At 44.6% G+C, this 20780-nt stretch overlaps 2 protein-coding genes across 2 annotated transcripts; both read left to right on the plus strand.

The window, feature by feature from the left end:
* The first annotated feature begins 892 nt into the window (after positions 1 to 892).
* Positions 893 to 2578, plus strand: LOC136489755 (small ribosomal subunit protein eS7-like). Its single transcript, XM_066486310.1, has 4 exons — positions 893 to 967; positions 1103 to 1176; positions 1283 to 1406; positions 2558 to 2578. The coding sequence occupies exons 1-4, from the start codon at positions 893 to 895 to the stop codon at positions 2576 to 2578; spliced, it is 294 nt and encodes a 97-aa protein (XP_066342407.1).
* A 14041-nt stretch (positions 2579 to 16619) lies between these two features.
* LOC136485806 (ethylene-responsive transcription factor ERF110-like) lies at positions 16620 to 17713 on the plus strand. The gene has a single exon (XM_066482638.1). The coding sequence runs from the start codon at positions 16798 to 16800 to the stop codon at positions 17581 to 17583; it is 786 nt and encodes a 261-aa protein (XP_066338735.1). The 5' UTR covers positions 16620 to 16797; the 3' UTR covers positions 17584 to 17713.
* Positions 17714 to 20780: the final 3067 nt, after the last annotated feature.

Below are 20780 nucleotides of genomic sequence, written 5' to 3' on the forward strand. Positions count from 1 at the left end.
ATCTCTGAAACGGGGCTCATCTGGAATTGAAGGTTCATCTTTTTTTGAGAGGGAAATCGAAGGAGCAAGTGGAACAAGTGGCACCAATTGACAAAAGCAGCACAAGATGCTGCGCGCCAATTTGGGTCGCCTGCGCCGCAGGACGATTCTTTGTTAGTGCTAATGTGTTCAGCAATATTACGTGATTCATGCTTAGCCGGTTAGCCCAAGCAACGACGGTTGTTTTTTTTTTTCCAAATGAAGGGCAGTTGTTGTGGTGTGACCATGACATCATTGCTAGGTAGTAGTACATGGGGTAGTGCAGTGAAATCCTTTCACTTCGGTCCCAAACAAGTTCACTATTACAAAAAAGCGTTTATAGCAACCGGATAATTTTTTTTAGAGCGGCTGGTGATAGGGCCGCCTCTACAGTGGCGTGCTCGGGACCCACGAGACCGGCCGCCCCTACAAATGACATAGTAGGGGCGGCTGGTGATAGAGCCGCTCCTACAAATGGGTCGATTTGTAGAGGCGGCTGGTATGTAGAGGCCCCTACACACCTCTCAAGTCCGGCCACAAAATAGGCTTCTCAAATACTCGGCCCGTCTCACGTACTGGCATTCCACCCAGCCTGGTCGGCCCACTCCCCGGGGCTAGGGTTTTAACGAAGCGTATAAGAGCTCCCACCCGAGCATCCACCCACGCCTCCTCCAAACCCTAGCGCCGGCGCCTCCACTTCGCTTCCTCACCCCATCTCCTCCCGCTCAGGTATCCCATCTCCGCCTCCGAGTCCACCATCGATCTAGCGCCGTGTTCTCTGATTATTATCTCCCCGTGCGCTGGTTGCTGATCCGTGCTCTGCTTTTTGAATCTCCTCCTTGGCCGCAGGGTCTGGCGGCAAAGGGAAGGCAAGATGTACACCGTGAGGAAGAAGATCCAGAAGGAGAAGGGCCTTGAGCCCTCCGAGTTCGAGGACTCCGTCGCCCAGGTGAGCTGAGTGCCAATCCCCCTCCTCTCTCATCCCACTGTTGCGTTTCCTTTCCTTCGGACTGGTGCTCTGTGTGTGGTTGCTCATGTGTCGGGGTTGTGATGTGTTTTCGGCTGGTTTTTGTTGTACCTGTAGGCTTTCTTCGACCTGGAGAACGGCAACCAGGAGCTCAAGAGCGACCTCAAGGACCTATACATCAACAATGCTATGTAAGATTACAATTTCTTCCTACTATCTATTGTCGCCTGTTGAGATGTAGTAGCCTGTGGTTTTTGGTTTAGACATTGGGTGACGATGCTTGTTGTGACTTTGCAGCCAGATGGATGTTGCCGGGAGCAGGAAGGCTGTTGTGATCCACGTCCCGTACCGCCTGCGCAAGGCCTTCCGGAAGATCCACGTCAGGCTTGTCTGGGAGCTTGAGAAGAAATTCAGCGGCAAGGTGAATTTCTCATTTTGTTTTTCTACTGCTGTGTTTAGTTTATATGCTAATTGTAGCTACTGCATAAGCCAGGACGAGGTAATGGATTTAGATGCCATGTGGGACTCTCGCAAAAAATTGGTTGTCATGAACAGCTAAGCTGTGGTCACAGCTGATTGTCAATATTGTCGTCCTCATATATGTAGTCCATTCCTTTGGCTTGTTTCAATGTTTGAATTATGAGTTCATGATGGAATGAGAAGAAACTTCTGACTCTCTTTGCCAATTTATTACATGTTAGACATATCTACTTGTACTACACATACTACCTCTATTTTTTGTTTTGTTAGCACTTAAGTGCTTGCTTGGTCTTTTTGTGATATATATATATATATATATATATATATATATATATATATATATATATATATATATATATATATATATATATGTGTGTGTGTGTGTGTGTGTGTGTTTTGTTGTCATAATATGAGTCTGTTTGTTATTATTGTGAGTCTTGTACTATAGAAGATGTTTAGAAACTTTTGGCTAAACAATCTTGTTTGAGCCACAATATTACAGTCAAGTATGCCAAGATGCTTAATCTTGTATTTTACTCATCACAGAATGATTTGGGGGAGCACGTGTTGGTAATTTAATTTTTTTTTTGCGGAACAATGTACTGTACGGGCGGTTATAGACTGAACTGCCCCAACAAACAGGTATTGTAGGGGCAGCTGGTACTATAGCTACCCCTACAAATCGATTTTGTACAAATCAATTTGCAGGGACGGCTGATAACACCAGCCGTCTCTACAAATCGATTTGTAAGGGCGGTCTAGGAACCGCCCCTACAAATACATGTTTTATAGAGACAGTATGGTAGGGGTGGCTGGCCGAGCCGCCCCTACAAACCATCGTCAGCCGCCCCTACAAATGCTTTTTGTAGTAGTGGTTGCATATCATGCATTTTGAAGAATCAAAATACTTTTAGTTCGACTGAGTGTATAACAAAAAGAATATTAATATCTATGATGCATAATAAGGATGAACATAAATTCTATAATAAACTTATTTGGAAATACATAAGTTAATACTACCTTTATTTCCAAATAAATCAATTAATAAAATTGCTTAAATTTAAACTATCTTATGTTTAACCAATTTTATAGGAAGAGAAACATTCTCTTTAACATCAAATAAGTACATTTTGAAAATATATTTTATGATGTATCTATCGATACTAATTTGGTGAAATAAATATTAGTGTTCTTTCCATAAATTTGGTTAAACTTAAATAGATTGACTTAGGACAACTAGAACTTTATTTAATTTGGGACGGAGAGAATACTATTTTCTATAAAAATTAGTTAAAATTAAAATCATTTGACTCTTGACAAACGAAATGTCTAATTATTTTGGAACAGGTACAACAAGATTGGCTCGCCGTTGCATCGTCCTTTACAAAGCTTGTCACGGATGGCCAAGTGGACTGGAAAGTGGGTGTCAAAACACAAGTTGCACTGGATGTTTTTTTTTTGACAAGCAACTAGTTGCACTGGATGATTGTCACACCCAATTTTAAGGATAAAATAGAGTATAAAATTTTATGTGCGTTCAGAGATCAGTCACACACATAAGTTGATAAATTATAAATAGTATCATCATAAGTGTTTATTACATCACGAATAAGACAGAGTTATCACATAAATATAGCGGAAATAACAAAAGATCTCTCGCGGAAGCTCCATTTCATAGGGACGTCGACTGGTTGACCACAAGTCTAGTAGTCCTCAAGAAAATCATCATACCCAAAGACATCTGTTACCCATCCGGGATTTTTATCCAAATAATGAAAATAAACAAGCATAAGTATATGTCGTACTCAACAAGTGTAACACGGGGTTCATGAGACTCAAAAGGCTTGACACAGGGTTAACAACATTCAGCTTTTAGTTGTCACAATTTTAGCTTAAGAGTAGCAACAAGTTGTTTCAATTCCCAATGCCAAACACATGACCAAATGTAAACATGAATAATGAATAGTATAAACAGATAATTCTTAGTGTTCATCTATTCCGTAAATGTTCCAAGGCCGCTCGTGACCATGAGCACAGCTGATATATCAGTTTTACACTCTGTAGAGGTTGTACACTTTCATTATGAGTCATGGTACCCATATGCCTGGGTTAATTACTCCCAAAATACTTCCAAGGTGAGCAAGAAGGGGTCACTATGAAGCCTTTCAAAGGTTCGTCTAACAAGTTCCTGTCAAATAGTACAATTCCATCACGGCTATACACACAGGAGTAGAGGTTGTCCTATACCCGATTCGTCAAGCCATTCTTACGCTAATAAAGGTAACCACTAACAAGCTAGAAAAGGTCCTCATACTGAGCTAAAGCCAAAGCCATGTAGCCCTCACAGCTGTACTGTAAGTCCCGGATGATCACTTATAGATAAGTCCTTAGGGAGAGAAATCTGAAGCATTTAGAAAGTAGCTAAATACTCCAGCCCCTTGTTTCCATGTTGCTAAAAAGTCATATTTCAATGTTTATTGCATATACCTTTAGTCAAGTTACAAGATCATGGTTTAATTGAGCGCTAGCAAAGCTACCCAAATGCATATCCCATAGGTGACAAGGTAAAAGTTTAATTCTAGGAAATTTCTCTCAAGGTGACACATGCAACATGAATTTAATGAATTAAAGTGAATAGGAAACAAGGATAATCCCATGCTATACTTGCCTTGAGCAAAGTACTCCTGCTGGTCCTGCTCGTCAAAGTTGAACCCTTGATCTCCCACGAATTGCTCACTGTCTATACTCGATAACATGGCAACATACAAACATCTAGGAGCAATCATGCAAAGCAAACAAAGCTATAGATTAGAACAGTATACCAACAGCATAGAATCAAGATGAAAAGTTTGGAAAACGAATCTACGTCTCGCTATGAACACACAGACGCGAAGATCATAAAAATCGGATCTAAAACAAAGAAGTTATGAATTAAACAAGTTTTTCTTTAGTAAAATAATAAATTAAATATAATCTCGAATTTTAAAAGTTGAAAACCTAATTAACAGTAGTATAAATATGTAGATCACTTAATTACGAACCTAACGCAACTTGAACGGATCAAATCGGAGTTAAAACGGAGATTTTATGGCTAAAACAAGTTGAGTGGCAAAACTGTAAATAGGTGAAAACGTATTTTCAATCTAACTGAACCAAAATACGCTTTCAAAAGAAAGAAACGGAATCTGAAAACGCGCTTTGGACTGTGGGTTAATACTGAGATATTTATAAGGACTCATATGCAAAATTCCGATTGAAGGGGTATCCTTCATTCTGAGCTGCCGGATTAGAACTAGACGGCTGAGATTTGATCTGGCGGGGAGAGAGAAATCCACGCCAGAACAGGGCCAGCGGCAAGGTTGGCTTTCGACCCACAGTGCACGGTTCAGCGAAAAAGAAACACCGGGAGATAGAGGGAGCGACGGCGGACTCACCGGACTCTGGAGGAAAGAGCGTGAGGCAGTAGAGGTGGTGCGACGCTCAGTGGACGGCGGCTGTCGCGGCGGCGCTAGGGCGTGGCGCGACTGTGGCTTGTGTAGGCGAAAAAGCTTGTGGCAAGATGGATAAGGAGGCGGCGGAGGTGGCTATTTATGGGGGCGGGGTTACTTGAGCGACATGGCATAGCGGAGCTCATGGCGTAGGCGAACACGGCGTCGACGCGGGATAGAGTCCGAGCCGGCCACGGCGAGAGGAGGGAGAAGGCCTGACGCCTGGGCCCGAGTGGTCAGCGGGCGGAGGAAGGCGTGCGGGTCAGCGGGCGTGCGGCTGGGCTGGCGAAGCTGGGCCTACTGCGGTGTGGCGCGCAAGGGAAAAAGCAAGCTAGGCTGCGGCCCAAGCTGAAGGAAAGGGAGAGCAGCGGCCCGGGAAGGAGAAAGGGGAGGGAGCTGGGCCAGTGAGGGAGCAAGGCCGAGCGGGCCAAAAATGAGAGAGGGAGAAAGAGAGGAGTAAATTCCTTTTTTTCTTAGACCTATTTTCCAAAGCAAATTCAAAAATGAAAATTCAAATCGATTTAGAATCCAACTTCAAACCAAGCAATACAAAATATTATGCAACAGCATGAATGCACATACATGATTGTTAACCTATATTTGTTTTTAATTTAATAAAATTTATTAATTTTCCTAGGGTCAAGTTCCCACAAAATGCTTAATTAACCATTTTCTCATATTTCAAAAATATGCAAAATTTAGGGTGTTACGATGGTTGGCAGGGCACCAATGCCTGAAAAGTGACGCGGAATTGACCTTAGCACTAGCAGGTACTAGGTAGCAGCCATGTTCCCAATGATATGGGTAAGTAACATGGGACCAGGATATGGTATTATACTAAGTTTCAAAAAAAATGTTTTATACTACAGGAACATAATTATTCTCAGAACATGAAACCAAATTATTGTCAATACATGTTCCTGTAATGGAAAACATGGTCATACTGGGGTTGTTTGGTTCTACCTCCTGAAGTTGTATCCCTATCACATAGAATATTTGGTTACTAATTATTAGTGTTAAGCATAGATAAATTACAAAAATAATTGCACAGATGGAGGCTAATTTACGAGACGAATCTATTAAACTAAATTAGTCCATGATTTGACAATGTGGTGCTACAGTAAACATGTGCTAATGATGGATTAATTAGGCTTAATAGATTCGTCTCACGAATTAGCCTTCTTCTGTGTAATTAGTTTTATAATTAGCTCATTGTTGGTATTTCTTAACGTCTATAGAAGCTAATCCGCAAGTGTATGGAATTACCGTTGTAGCTTTCACCCGGAAGTATTCAGGTATCGTATTTCCACAGGGTATCGTATTTCCACAAGGTCTATGAGAAGATAAACTCTACTTTCACTTGCTTACTTCGAGCACCGGGTAGCACCTAGTCTGCCAAGTGAGCCCGGCCTCCAGCTCTACGCCGTACCTGGATGTGGGGGATTACGAGGGACGGACATGGCTGTCACCAGCTGCCGCCTAACCCTCAAACGTGGAGTACGAGGCAAACGAAGGTAACCTCTAGTCTAGACACTAAGTCTATGCTATTGATTACTACTCTAGTATGCACAAGGTTATCTGTCTTTATCAGGGCTCTCTACTAGAGTATCCGCCACGGTGACGAACGACGAACCCGCAAATAAGTAAGAGCAAAACTTAACTGACCAAAGACTTTATACCAACAGAATCACGAACACTCACTTAGCGGAAATCTCCGTTAAGGCTATAGTATCTCTAGTAAACCTAGAGGGGGGTGAATATGCCTATTTAAACAAAACTCGAGCAAATGTCAAATTCAACCCGCGGCATTGCCGCTCTTAACCCACAGCACAACCGCGCTGCAGCACTACCGGGCCAGAACAGCGGCACTGCCGCACCTGCAGACAACTTCAAGTCACAGTTCAATGAATGGAAACTTAAATCGGAGAAATTACTGACCTTCCTACAATATAATAGGCCACAAATAAACAACAACAAGATGTAGGAGAAGCACATACAGGTAGATCGACACCAAACCCTAGAATTCACCTTAACAACAATATGAAATGCACATGAACTAAATCAAGCACAAGATGACATAAGTATTTATCCCATGGTTCAGCTCGCCACCAAGGCTTGCCTAAGTCCATGTTATTGAGGCTAGCCACTAAGGCTTAGGGCTTTGCAACCCTTCCTTGTTCTAAAGTCAAGAGACTTAACTCTTGAGATGTGAGGTGAGTTTACTAGCTGCAAGAGGTGGTTACAAACCTTCCGGGGTTGTCACACAAGTTGGCAAGCTCCACGGGCGATGCTCTAGCCGGCTAGGAGCCAAGCTCCAAGAGTAACAAACACAACCATCGGCTAAAATGTGAACCAAGTGCTCTTAGGGTTTGGGAACAAGTGCATCTGCTCTCTAATCGAGTTTGGGACCTTTTTCTCTCAAGGATTGATGGCAAAATCATAAGGGGAAGCTTGAGACCTTGAGGACACCAATGGAGGAGAGAGAGAATGAACATAGAAAGTTCTGGCGTTGGTCTAAAAGAGCAGAGGAAGAAGAGAGCCGTTGTGAGGGAGAGGGAGAGGGAGAGGTATAAATACCTCCCTAACCCCCAACGGTCAGATAAGTCACGGTAGTGCCACGGCTCACCTGCAGCAGTGCCGCATAGCGGCAGAGCCTCTCTCTAGGTGCGGCACTACCGTACCAAGCCAGATAGCAAAGGATGAAAGAGTATTGAGCAGGCTGTCTTGGCTTGATTTGAGATGCATTTGTGTAAGATTGGGCACTTGGTTGCACATGTTAGCTTGAGAATTGTGTCCCCTTTATAGTATGGATTTTCCTATACTCAAACTCGAAATATAAAATGAAATAAACCTCCTTTGAGCTCGATGCCATCATGTTTTGTAATTGGGGGCTCCTCTGTTATGTATAACATCCTCATTTATGAATCCCCTGCTTGTCATCTCGGTAAATCTCATTAGTCCTCTAATTATGTGGTGATTATCACTAAAACCCACAATTAGGGCTTGATCACACTTTTAATCTCCCCCTTTTTGGTGATTGATGACAATCCAATTAGACCTTACAAAAGATATGAAATATAACTGAGATTTTTCAAGACATGGGTGTAGAGGATCCCCCTAAATGTGTGAGTCGAGAATTGAATTATCATTTTGGCATTAGAGGCTAAAATTCACACTTTAGTAAATTGTGATGGAGCTCCCCCTACATCCATGCTCCTGTGGGGTGCTGCACACTGTGTCGAGAATATAATTCGTGATGCAAATGAAAGTTGATGCACACATGAGTTGCTGATACAGTAAGGCACAGCACTACCACGCCTTAGCTGCGGCACTGCTGGGCTAGAAGTGTGGCACTGCCACACTAGCTGCAACAACACAGATCTAAATCAGGCACCACATAGTAGTATACATATAAGAGATAATCTTCCTAGCACATGAAAATGACAAGCTACAACACACAATGATACATGTCCATTTCGGATATAAATAGAAGTACTTAGGTAGCAATATTACAATAAAATAGAGTTCTGAGCGGCTCTCAAACTCACTCCTAAGGAACTAACTCTCATTGAATAGGATATGAAGCTCCAGCAGCAGCAAACACATGATGTCGAAATCATCAAAAAGAGTTTGACCTCCCTCTCACTTCTCCCCCTTTGGCACCAAGCACCAAAAAGAGGAAAAGAAGAAAGAAACTGAACTCAATCATCGTCCTTCTTCTAGATATTCTCCCAATCTACGCCATCTCCTTCATGAGCAGCACGTCCATCACCGCCATCATCATCGTCGTCGTCGTCATCTGAGGAGACTACCGCCCTTCCTTGGAGATGAGCGGTAGAAGTGTGACACATAGAGCGCAATGTCAAACCCAAGGTCATCTCAAAATCAAACTCCTCCTTGGTTTCCTCATCATCTTCCTCAGAAGTTGAAAGACTAGGCAAGTCATATTGTGGAGGTGGTGGTGGTGGTGGAGGAAAAGGTGGAAGATTTGCAGCGGCACGTTGCACACGCTGCTCCAACTGAGTCACATAGGCTCTGTCAGCATCATATGTGCACTTCCCAAATATGGTCTTGATCCACTGCACCATCTTGTTCTTCTTCTTTCCACGGCGAGAGTGTGAAGATTTGGGAATATCTGTGGGAGAGGCAATGGTCTCATTGGCTTTGGCGTGTCTAGCCTTCTCAATCTTGTATTCCTTATGCAACCCATCCTTGACAAACCTATAGCCAGTGACTCTCTCAATCATGAACATAAGGTCAGGAGCATAAGGCAGCCCCTTCCTAGCATCCTCCATTGCCACCCGAAGCTCATGCCACATGAAGTGAGGAACATTGAATTTATCTCCACCTAGAGCAAATCTAGCAAGCACATTCCTCACATATCCATTTAGGTCCAATGCAGCTCCATCCTTGGGATTTATGGTGTGCCTGATTAGGTTGTTGAGAAGGCAATAAAAGTTCTTCAGGCCCTTTACCTTGCCATCTACAGATCTGCTATCAATGTACATGTAGACAATCTCTCTGACCTCAGCCCTGCACTCATCATGAATATATGAGAAGCCACGATGCTCCTCATCAAAGCCAAGAATCCGGCTGAAGGTAACAAAGTCAACATGGTAGTGTCGATCCTCGATCATCCAATGTATCTCATCTGTGTCATGGTTGTAGAAGTAGGTGGCATGAAATTGGGCAAGCACCTCTATGTTCTAGTTGTACCTAAAAGCCATGATGTCAGTCAATCCAAAGTTCTCAAAGCCTGGATAGCCTTGTTGAATTCTGTATCATTCTTTGCTCTCAGTTCATCCCAGTCAATGTACTGCATCATCACAATCCTTGACTTCTTGCTATTGAAGATGACTGAGGTATAGAAGTTGGAATGGAAAACATTCCAAAACCTATAATCAACACCAAGATCCTTTTGCACCATATATGGGTTATCTTCTCTTGCCTCTAACACCATTTTCTATTTACCCATATAATCAATGACTTGATGCTGATGAGTGTCAATAGCTCTCTTCTCCACCACATCCTCAGCATAGTCAATAATGTAAGAAGGATCAAACTCATCAATGTGTGGTGGTGTATCCGGGCATGCATTGGGAGGAACGACATGCTCGGCGATCCACTACTGCATAAATCTCCAGAGCTTCCTCTTGTTGGATTTCTTCATCTCACCTCCCCTTGCTTCTAGTAGCTCCACTAGAACTTGTTGTTCCTCTGCTACTGCCTACTGTCCTTCCTCCTCGGCGAGAAGCTTGCTTTTCTCTAGGAGCATCATGTTTCCTCTTGACCCTCCGCTCATCGTCTCCATCGGAGGACATCTATGCACAAGAATAGGCCCAAGTGAGAAACAACATTAATGGGAAGTAGAAGAACACTTATGAAACAGTTTAAATAAGCAAGAAGACTCAAATTGTGACTTGGAAAGCAATCTGGACAGGACTGGTCCAGGTGATGTGGCACTGCCACACCCAAGGAGCGGCACTGCCACACTAGATGCTTCACCTAGTTCACGACTTGTTTTGTCTTGCTTACTTAATCTATCTCCCAAATTATCTTCTAGACCATCACACAATCTCAGAGCATGTAGGACTAACAACATAATAGAGTCAAGCAATAGATTGGTGAGACAACAACATGATTAAATCAGGGATGAGACATGGTGGATGAATCTAGTCACTACAGAGAGTCATCGATAGAATGCCACTGCAAACTACATGAAACACAGCTGCAGCACGCGGCACTGCCGCGTACAGCGTGCGGCACTGCCACATGGGCTAGACGCATTCCACCAAGGAATCTCCATTTTGATTCAATTCATCCATCATATCTACTTCTAATCCTTTCATGTTGTTGCCAGAAACCGATATCTACCACAAAATGAACTCCATTGCATAGATCGGGGAAGGTTAGGGTTTCACTGTCACACCCAATTTTAATAACAAAACCAGGCTGGCCATATGTGCCCAGAAAGTCCACACATACAACAACAGAGGGAATAGTATCAGAAACAATGTTATTAAATAATGTATACATAGCTATATTAACACTTACATCAGAGTATCGCGGAATGGTAACTAATCTTTAGGCTTCATTCTTCATAGGGGACGGCTGACTAGGGATAACATATACCTAGCACTCCTCAGAAACTTAATCAAGCTCCACCTTCTGATCTTCAGCGCTCATAAACGGTTCTCGTTCTACTCGTAGCCAGCACCACGCACAAGCAATACATATAAGCAAATAAATAGAAGCAGCTAAGAAAAATACACCAGCCAACACGAAGATTTGTTTAAAAACACACACTAAGGACCTGTTTGGGACTGCTCTGCTCCATCTTTTGTAGCTCTGCTCCCAAATTTTCCTGCCAAACAGGTCCAACTCCACAAACTCTGCTCCCAAAAAAGATGGAGTTTTGGTCCAACTTCATGTTTTTCGCGGAGCTCCTCAGAGGGTACTCCACAAACCAGCGTTTCGTATGTCCTCGTAGAGTTGGAGGTAATTACCCGCAATTGCCACTCGTTACGCAAATACCGTTTCGTTCTATTTCCTCCCGTCGCCCCCACCCGACGCCCTCATCCTCCTCCACTCCCGTCACCTCTCTCCTCTCTGCCGCGAGTACGCACCGCCGCCGCCTCTCGCGTACTCCCTGCTCGCCGTCCGCTGCGGCTCAATCCCACGGAGGAGCAGTGCACAGGCTGGCGACCCCGACGCCGACGGCCTGACCTCCACTGCCGCACGGCCGCAGTCCACTGCATCTGGTGGCCCTGCGAGGCTCCGACCATTGACGTCGACCTCTAGGCCGTTGGGGCGGTTGCCGGTGACCTCGACCCCGACCTGGAGCTGGACTTCAGCTCGCTGCTCTCCGGCTTCATCTGTGCATCCACGGCTACCTCGCCTCCGACAGCACAACACAGCAGGTCTAGATCCATGGCCCTTATCTCCATTCCCGATCTGAAGTATTTGGTTGTAGAAACTGCAAGGTTGCAAGCTGCGACCTGATCTTTATATATGCGTTTTATTTTCCAGTAAGCCTGTGCCGCGTTTTATCTTCAAGGGGATAATTTTCCTTTAGAGTCATTCATCACGTGCTCTTCACCGTTCCTAATAGTAGCGTGAGAAAACAACTTATATCATCAGTCATCACACTTTTGAATAATCTATCGATCAGGGGCATAGTAGACCTTTCCTATAGAAACCTCATGTTTTCAGAGCTGGAGCTAAATAGCGTGCCAAACAGGTCTACTTGCTCCAGAAACTCCACAGTGAAGCTGCTCTGTGGTGGAGTTGGTGAAGCAGAGCTGAAAAAGGTGGAGCAGAGTAGTCCCAAACAGGCCCTAAAGGGAAGGCCCTACTGCTATGATCACGAGAGCGCAAGAAGCAAATTGAGTTTAGAGGATACAATTGTTTCAAGGTGTTAAGGTCGCACGGTAAGAAGATGAATTTCCATGTGAAAGAAATATTAATATACAACATGAAAATTAATATCCACTTTTAACAATTTAATTCCATATTGTAATACAATGGCGTAGAAACAACCGTGTTACTAATATTCATAAGCCTTTGCAGCAACATCGAGTTAAATATTAAAAGAATTAGTAATTTTATAGCTGTATGTACATAATAATTCAAGGATCTATACAGGAAGTACTTGGATGGCTTGCGGTCATCTGACACCAAAAGAATTTAATATGCACTCGTGTTGGAGATAAAGAAAAGAATAAAGATTGATTAATCGAAGTGCTAGTTCACGGTTGCTTGAGTGGATAGTAAATACTGCATGAAAGATAGATGATTAGAAGAACTTGTTATACGCAAAGATGTACCAGGTGGATATGCTGCTCGCTGGTCCTGCGTAGGAAGCACGTACGCAGGCATACACGGATGGCCTTGGCCTTGGCTTGGTCGCTGGAAGACGGGAGGATGGTGGCATGCGGGCGGGCATACAGCGCGGCTCTGGTCGTGGACAAGATGCAGTTCTGTAACGGGAGTTGGGCGATGGGGAGCTGCGGCACGGAGAGCAATGGTAGTTCATGTTAGACCGTCTCCAGCGACCGCGGTCCAAAATACAAGATTGATTCGTTTTTAGCTAGCGTTATAGACAAAGAGTTTAATACCTAGTTTTGATTTTCTCCAACAACAAGACCCAAAAGATAACCCTTTCTGCAAATGGGTCTCTAGAAGGGAGGATACTCAAATTTGTGTTATGCCTCTCCTGCCACTCAAAATAGGTCTTCCATATAGATACTCTGTTGAAGACTATAGACATTGTGTTGGAAACATATTTTAGGTTTAGGTTCCGCAATGAGTCTACTGTTGGAGACAGCCTTAGAAGCTGAATTAACAGGACGTCAGGATATGGAAATTATGGAATTGCTCACCCAAGATACTACCGTGACGGAGATGACAGCGGCCTAGTCTTCCCATGACGATGGTTCTGGAGAGGCCTCGGAGCCGACAGCCATGGAGAGCATGTAGGCACGGCTGAAGGCGGCCGGCGGCGAGTCTTCGCGCGAGCAATAAGCATCCATAGTGAGCAGACGGTGATGGAGGCATGGATCGATCAACTCCGGGCGTGGCTGCTTGGCGAAACTTCTCCTGGAGATGGCTTTTGTCGCATATGACGGTTTGGACCGTGCGAGCGGCCGGTGATGCAAACCTAGGCTACCACAGCTCGGGATCCACAGCAAGATTAAACAGAGAAACGTAGGCACGTATTTATATGCGCTAGGTTTAAGCCAAATTGGAATAGGATTAGACTTTATTATTTTCGGAATTAATGAATTTCATGATTAAAAATAATTCTAGAAAGTCTAGAATTACTATTTGAGCCACGATAAATACTCTAAAAATTCCAAAAATTCGGTGAAAACTTCCAGAGATATTTTGGAACATGAGGAACCCAATGAAGTGTTTGGAGCTCATGAAAAGATATGTTAAGCATCTAAAGATTAAATTATGCTCGCAGAAAAGTGGGAATAAGTTTCGAAAAAAGACAGAAAAACTACCGAGAAGTTTTGAGAGACAGGTTGACGCATGATGAACTCAAATGAGTGATTTGGATTACAAATAAAAGATTTTGGAGAAGCTCCAAACAAAGGCTTAAGCTGGGCAATAAGGAATTTGGTGATGGAAAAAGACGGAGACAAACCGGAGAAAGATAAATGATTTACTAAGCGCGTTTTGAAAACTTTACGCATTCAGAACACAAAATCAAGCAACAAGAAAACATCATATCATCCAAACGCCTGTCAAAATTAGAAAAGTTTCAACTAAATTTGCGCTAGCTCAAACTAGGTAAATTCTATCCAAATATTAAAACATTTCATTTGATTTAGTGTTTTCTATGCACAACCCAAAATAAAAATTTTTAGGGTGTGACAGTTATCAACCACGTACAACACGATTGAAATCGCCAAGAAGTCTTTCCTGCAAGCGAATCGAGAACACAAGTAAGAACGGGATGAACACAATCTAAAATTACAAGTATATATGAAGTATATCAGTTTGATAAAAGGTTCAAGTCTTAATTCCAAAGGAATAGCTAACACAGACGAACAAGATCAAGATCAGAAACCCTAGTTCATAGGAGTCAATCTTGGCGATACAAGTGCAGCGAACAATGTCTACTTCGTGAGGAAAACAAGAACGCAACAAACTCACACCATAATGTGAGTGACAACGGCTATTTATGAAGACTTGGGCATGATCACCCATGGATGTGCCCCCAAATGGGCTCTAAGGCGATACATAGCCCGACAGACAAAAGATGGTGTCGTAACACCCTAGCCGATTCTGGTTGTTGATTTGTTTTGACAATTTCCGTTGACTCCAAATGAATTTTGACGTGAAACCAAATCCATTAGTTAGCTTATGAAATAAGTTTCCCGTGCATATGTGGGTCGTCGAAAACAGAGTCTGTATATGTCCTAGCGTTGATTTTACCTGATACTACTCCTTAAATATCAGGTGGACTCCAACTTGAGTTGGACTGGGCCACCACCATGGTGTAGATGAGTTGGATGCCCACACTGGTCGTCCTTGTCTGCTTGTCTTGTATTTGAAGGATTGTTGTCCTCGTCAGATAATATTTAATAAAATGATAGGGCAACAATTAGCCCTTTTGCTTTAGCAAATTTTTTTATAATTACAAAATTATTACACAAGTAGGGAATAAAGTATGCGGGTATATAACATAGACAAGGATAACTCATGAAAACAAATATATTTATTATCAAAATAATAATAATAATTAAACGTATGAATAAATCAATCATTATCTATATAATGTTTACCATGACTTTATAAATTATAAAATAATTTACATCAGCAAAAAGATTATTAAAATATTATGCACCAACAAATGTATTAGGTTTAAACTAGATTAGAAAAATACTAAAATTAATTCAATATTTATGTATCATTAATACAATAGTATTAGACTATAATATTAAAAGTTACTTACAGGTATAGTACTAAATAGTTTCACTGAATCATTAGTAATATTGAAATTAAGTAACTAGTCACTAGTCATGGAAAGAAAACTTTAAATAGACTCATTATAACTTGTTTTCCAAGGATACGGATTAATGTCGGGTATTCCATGTTTTTGTCGAATATAGATTTGGAGTCAGATAAACTGAAAAATGAATTCGGAGATATCCATTTAGGACCCAAATTAGAAACGGATACGAATACAGCTATCTATTATATTACAAGTTCTAAAGGATACATATTTAGATAGTTTGGATTTTCAGACATCCATTTCTTCCTCTAGTGGTTAAGACCTGTCTTTTCTTTTTAGCTGTGTGCACGATGCGGTGAAGGAAATTGACTGGCGGAGCAGGTAACCACGATTGTCAATACAGCCTTGCCCCAAACTGTGGGGCGGGAGGAGGTTTTCGGTTTTTGGCGCGCGACCTGGCAAGTGGCAAGCATCTACTAGTACGCGGCAGCCCCATCTGGCCGCCTCGCGAGTCGCGAGGCCCCTGTGGGCGTGCGATGGGCCGACCGCGGGCCTACACTTAGTTTCACGAAGTTGAAATTTGAGGTTACTGTAGCACTTTTGTTTTTATTTGATAAATAATATTCAAACATGGATTAATTAGGCTCAAAACGTTCGTCTCGTAATTTCCCACAAAACTATGTAATTAGTTTTTTTCGTCTACATTTAATGCTCCAGGTACGGACCGCAAATATTCGATGTGACAGGTAGTGTAGCATTTTTTTTGGAAGTTGGGGTGGAACTAAGGCCCCGTTTAGATGCGAAATTTTTTTGTTTTTAACACTGTATCACTTTCGTTTGTATTTAGCAAAAATTGTTCAATTATAGACTATTTAGGTTTAAAAGATTCGTCTCGCTAATTATGGATAAACTATACAATTAGTTATTCTTTTTATTTATATTTAATGTTTCATACATGTATCACGAGATTTGACGTGAATTTTTGGATTTTGGTGGGTCCTCCGTCCTCGTCCTCGTCCTCGTCCTCACCGAGCGACACACAGCGGGGTGGGCAGGGGAAGGTAGCAGGAGGCAGATGCACTGCACCACGTCTCGCGGGCAAGAGTAAAGTGTAGGCCCCCACCCTGTTCTTATCCCCTCCCTCCGTCTCTCCCACGCCACAGCCATCACCACCGCACCAACTCCACTTGTGACGGCCGCTTTTCCTAGCGAGGCAACCCTGGCGCGTTGTCCTCCTCCACCTACGGAGTATTTAAGAGCACCTCGTCGTCCAGAGACTTCCATTCCCAAGCCAGCCAACCAGCAGCAGCAGCAAGGAGAAGCTTCCAGGGCCGACCAGCCAGCCAACCAGCAGCAGCAAGGTGAGGGACAGAGCAAAGATGTGTGGTGGTGCGATCCTCGTCGACGTCAAACCGAGCACGCCGGCGCGCCGCAAGGAGAAGCAGCGTAAGGCCGACGACTTGGAGGCCGTTTTCCGGAAGTTCCATGAGGAGGACGAGGAGATGGTGGAGTGGGAGACCAAGCCCGCCCCCGCCCTCGTCTTCCGCGCCACCAAGCCCATGGCGCGCCAGGTGCAGCAGCAGGCCGCGCTGAGCCGGCACCGGAACCCCGCGCGGCATTACAGGGGCATCCGTTGCCGCCCGTGGGGCAAGTGGGCCGCCGAGATCCGCGACCCCGTCAAGGGCTTCCGCGTCTGGCTCGGCACCTTCCCTACCGCCGAGGCCGCCGCGCTCGCCTACGACCACGCCGCGCGCCACATTCGCGGGCCCAGGGCAAAGCTCAACTTCCCCTCCGCCGCCGGGGCCCCAGCCAGCCGCAAGCGCGCCCGCGCCGCCGACGCCGTCATCGACCTCGTCGAGCAAGAGGAACAAGAGCAGCGCGCGGCGGCGGTGGCCGCCGTCTTGAAGCACGAGGCCGCCGAGAGGAGCTCCGGCTCTGGCACACTCCCGGACTTCTCGTGGCAGGGTTTGTCGGCGGCGTACGACGAGGCCCCGAAGACCGAACCGGAGAGCACCGAAGACGAGGCGTCGCCCCGGGCCCCGCGCCCCGAGTCGGACGCGCTGTTCGACGCGCTCCTCTTCGGCGACCAGCAGTTCTCCTTCTTCGACGCCGGCGCGTATGAGTCACTGGACAGCATGTTCTGCGCGGACAACCTGTCGTTTTAGGCTTTCGGTTGCTGCTTTCCTATGTCTTGAGATTTTGTAAATTACGGCCGTTTTGTGGAGTTTCTGCTATACTTTGCCGCAAGCCTGTATGTACGTATATCAGTAACAATGATCTAGTAGCCTAATGCCACGAGCACCCTAGCAAAATTCACAATTGATCAACGTAAATAGACTAACCGGTACGGTACTAGAAGATGCATCTTTTGGACCTTGACGAAGGGACCATGGGTTACTTGAGTCAGGGTGCAGGGATCTTGTTACTACGTGCTTTTGGATGCGACTTAGTTCCAAAAAGTTTTTCTAAATAGTGCCACAGTAGTTGTCACATCGAATCTTACGATACGTGTATGGAGCATTAAATATAGACGAAAAAAACTAATTGCATAGTTTGGATGGAAATCGCGAGAGGAACGTTTTGAGCCTAATTAGTCTATGATTGAATACTAATTGTCAAATAAAAACGAAAGTACTATAATAGCTAAGTTTCTAAATTTCGTCCAACTAAACACAGCGTGACCCTAGTTAGCCGCATAATAGTGTGCATCACATCCACGTTCCCACTTGGGCCGTGTTCGGCTGGCTGGCTGGCTGGCTGATTGCCGGCTGGCCAGCCACCTCACAAAATCACTATTCATGTCCTGCCAGAACAGTATTTTTCTCTTACAATAATCAGCCGAAACAGTATTTTTCAGTTCTGCCGAACAGGCCATTGGTCTCCTGGCTCCTGGTCTTGCTCAACGCAACCAATTCTTCCCAGGTGGCGTTTGGATAGCTGCTGGGTTTGGGCTGAGGAAATGAGATGGGTTATGGCCTTGTTTAGATTGTAAATTTTTATAATCTGAACACTATAGCACGTTTCGTTTGTATTTAACAAATTTTGTCCGATCATAGACTAACTAGGCTTAAAAGATTCGTCTCATGATTTACAACCAAACTATGAAATTAGTTATTTTTTTTACCTACATTTAATGCTTCATGCATACGTCCAAAAATTGATGTGATGGAGAGAGAGTGAAAAAACTTGGAATTTAAAGGTGATCTAAACAAGGCCTATGATTGTGCAGGTTAGGGATGAGGATATGACATTTTATCCATTTTTTTTGATTCCTTTGGAGTGGCGCGTTGGGTTATGTGGTGGGACCCACAAAATAAAAATAAATAAAAAAGCCTTTCTTTACTGCCACGTGAACTCGCTGCCCTCATCTCCTTCTCCGTCACACTCAGATCCAGTCCTGAAGGCCAACGGCGCTTCCAGCTGCACCCAACCGAGGACGGCTCCAGCCTCAAGATCCCCACCCGGGCGGCGCATGAGACGCGAGCAGCTCTTCCTCGCCTCCAATCTCCCTAGCTCGAGTCCGTGAATCTTATCCATTCCTTCTCCTCTGCTCTGCTCCATTCTCTAGTGGGGAGCGCCGCCGCCACCAGAGGCGTCCCTCTCCGAGATGGCGACAACGGCTGCTGCCCTGCGCGTCTGGCGGCCATGCGCTCGCTCTCGCACTTCGGCCCCCTCGCAGCGGCCGCAAAAAGGAGCAGTCCTCAGCCTCAAGCCTTGCGCCTCACTGGCACCACACGCTCCTATGTGGTGGGCGGAGTTAGATGCTGTCGACGGTAGTTAACATTCGTCGCCAAACCGTTAATATATCTGGTATAAATGAATAAAATAGATCATCAAAATAGATTTAGGAATTTAAACTGATAAATTTCATGAGTTTTTGTAAATTCGCGTTTTTAGCATGATTTAATCAAAAAACTGATAGGAGGACCTATTCGTTAAATGAAATCACAAAATTCCGCCGCTGGATCAACGTGGGAAGGTTTCAGACAACTCCAGGAGGCTCTCCACCGGAGCAAAGCTCAACCCACTAACACGTGGGGCTGGCCGGTCCCACCTAGAGACCGTCCGGCCCCTATGGGCCCCACATGTCATCATCTTTGTTATGTCGGTTCTTCACTGTCTTCTAGGATGCATCTCAGCCGTTATTTCAAGTTGGTTTGATCCAAGGGCTGATGATTAACGCTCTGGGCTATATAGCCTGCACCCCCCAGGGCAGATGACTAATTTTTTTTATCCTGAGAGCTGAGAAGGCGAAAACCCTAATTCATATGTTCACCGGGATCACGGCTAGCAATCACGAGAAGATTAGTCCTCGCTATGATCTAGTCCTGTATTAGAGATAGAGAGATAGAGTGAGAGGGAAGAGTTTTGGAGGAGTCCTGGCCTGTCGGTGCTCTCTCTACGGCTTGTACCCTGACGAAATTAAGTTTTTCTTGAGCTTGTGTCGGTGCAGAAAGTGATCAACATGTAAATATTTATAGTTTTGTCGTACGTTGTGATCGGAGGTGGCCTAGCACTCAATGACACATGGTTTATACTAGTTCTGACAACGTGCCCTACGTCTAGTTCGAGTCAGTCGGTGACTTTATTCCTGAGTCCAGGTGCTCGAAGTTTGCAGTGGGGTTACAAACGAGAAGGAGAAAGATGGGGGTACAAGAAGTCCGGTCGGCTCCGCTATGAGCTAAGTGTTCAAGCGTGTGCTTTTGGTTCGAACTTGATGGTTCTGTGGTTGTGTACTAGTGAACTTGATCGATCTAATAAATCTGGAATGACTTGAATGTTGGGAGAGAGCGCATCCCCTTTTATAGATAAAGGGGATGGCCTTACAAGTAAGAGGGAGAGTGTGCGTATGCTTGTAAGCCTTGTTGCCCACGCCGTTGGGTATAGGACGATGGTAGGCGCCCACAACATTGTTGGATGTCGGATGCACGTGGAAGGTTGCGTCGTTTTGTTCGGGTATGGCCGATGTCGGTACCTGCTATACTGTTGATGCCCAAAGGCATGTGTGGAGTTTCACCATGTTCACTCGGTACGGTAAATGCTGGCGTCCACAACACTATCAATGCCTAGAGGCATGTGGGGGGAGCCTTACCATATGGGAGTTAATGGCGCCCACAATACTGTAGGGAAAATATCGGCGCCTACAATACTGTTTGTGTCAGGGAGGTTGCAGAGTACTATTTCTGTAGGTGTATAGGGTACGGTCCCTGGTATCGTGGTTTGACTTGTGCGCCTTGGCTTGCTTTCTCCGTTCGTTTCCCTAGTCCTTTTCGAGTGGGCGTCCCTGGTTGGTTGGTCCCAGTCGGCTCTGATTGCGCCGGCCGGAGAAGAGCAGTGTCGACACAGAATTTTGTCCCGTGCC

The sequence above is a fragment of the Miscanthus floridulus genome, chromosome 10 (assembly GCF_019320115.1).
Source record: "Miscanthus floridulus cultivar M001 chromosome 10, ASM1932011v1, whole genome shotgun sequence".
NCBI classification, from domain to species: domain Eukaryota; kingdom Viridiplantae; phylum Streptophyta; class Magnoliopsida; order Poales; family Poaceae; genus Miscanthus; species Miscanthus floridulus.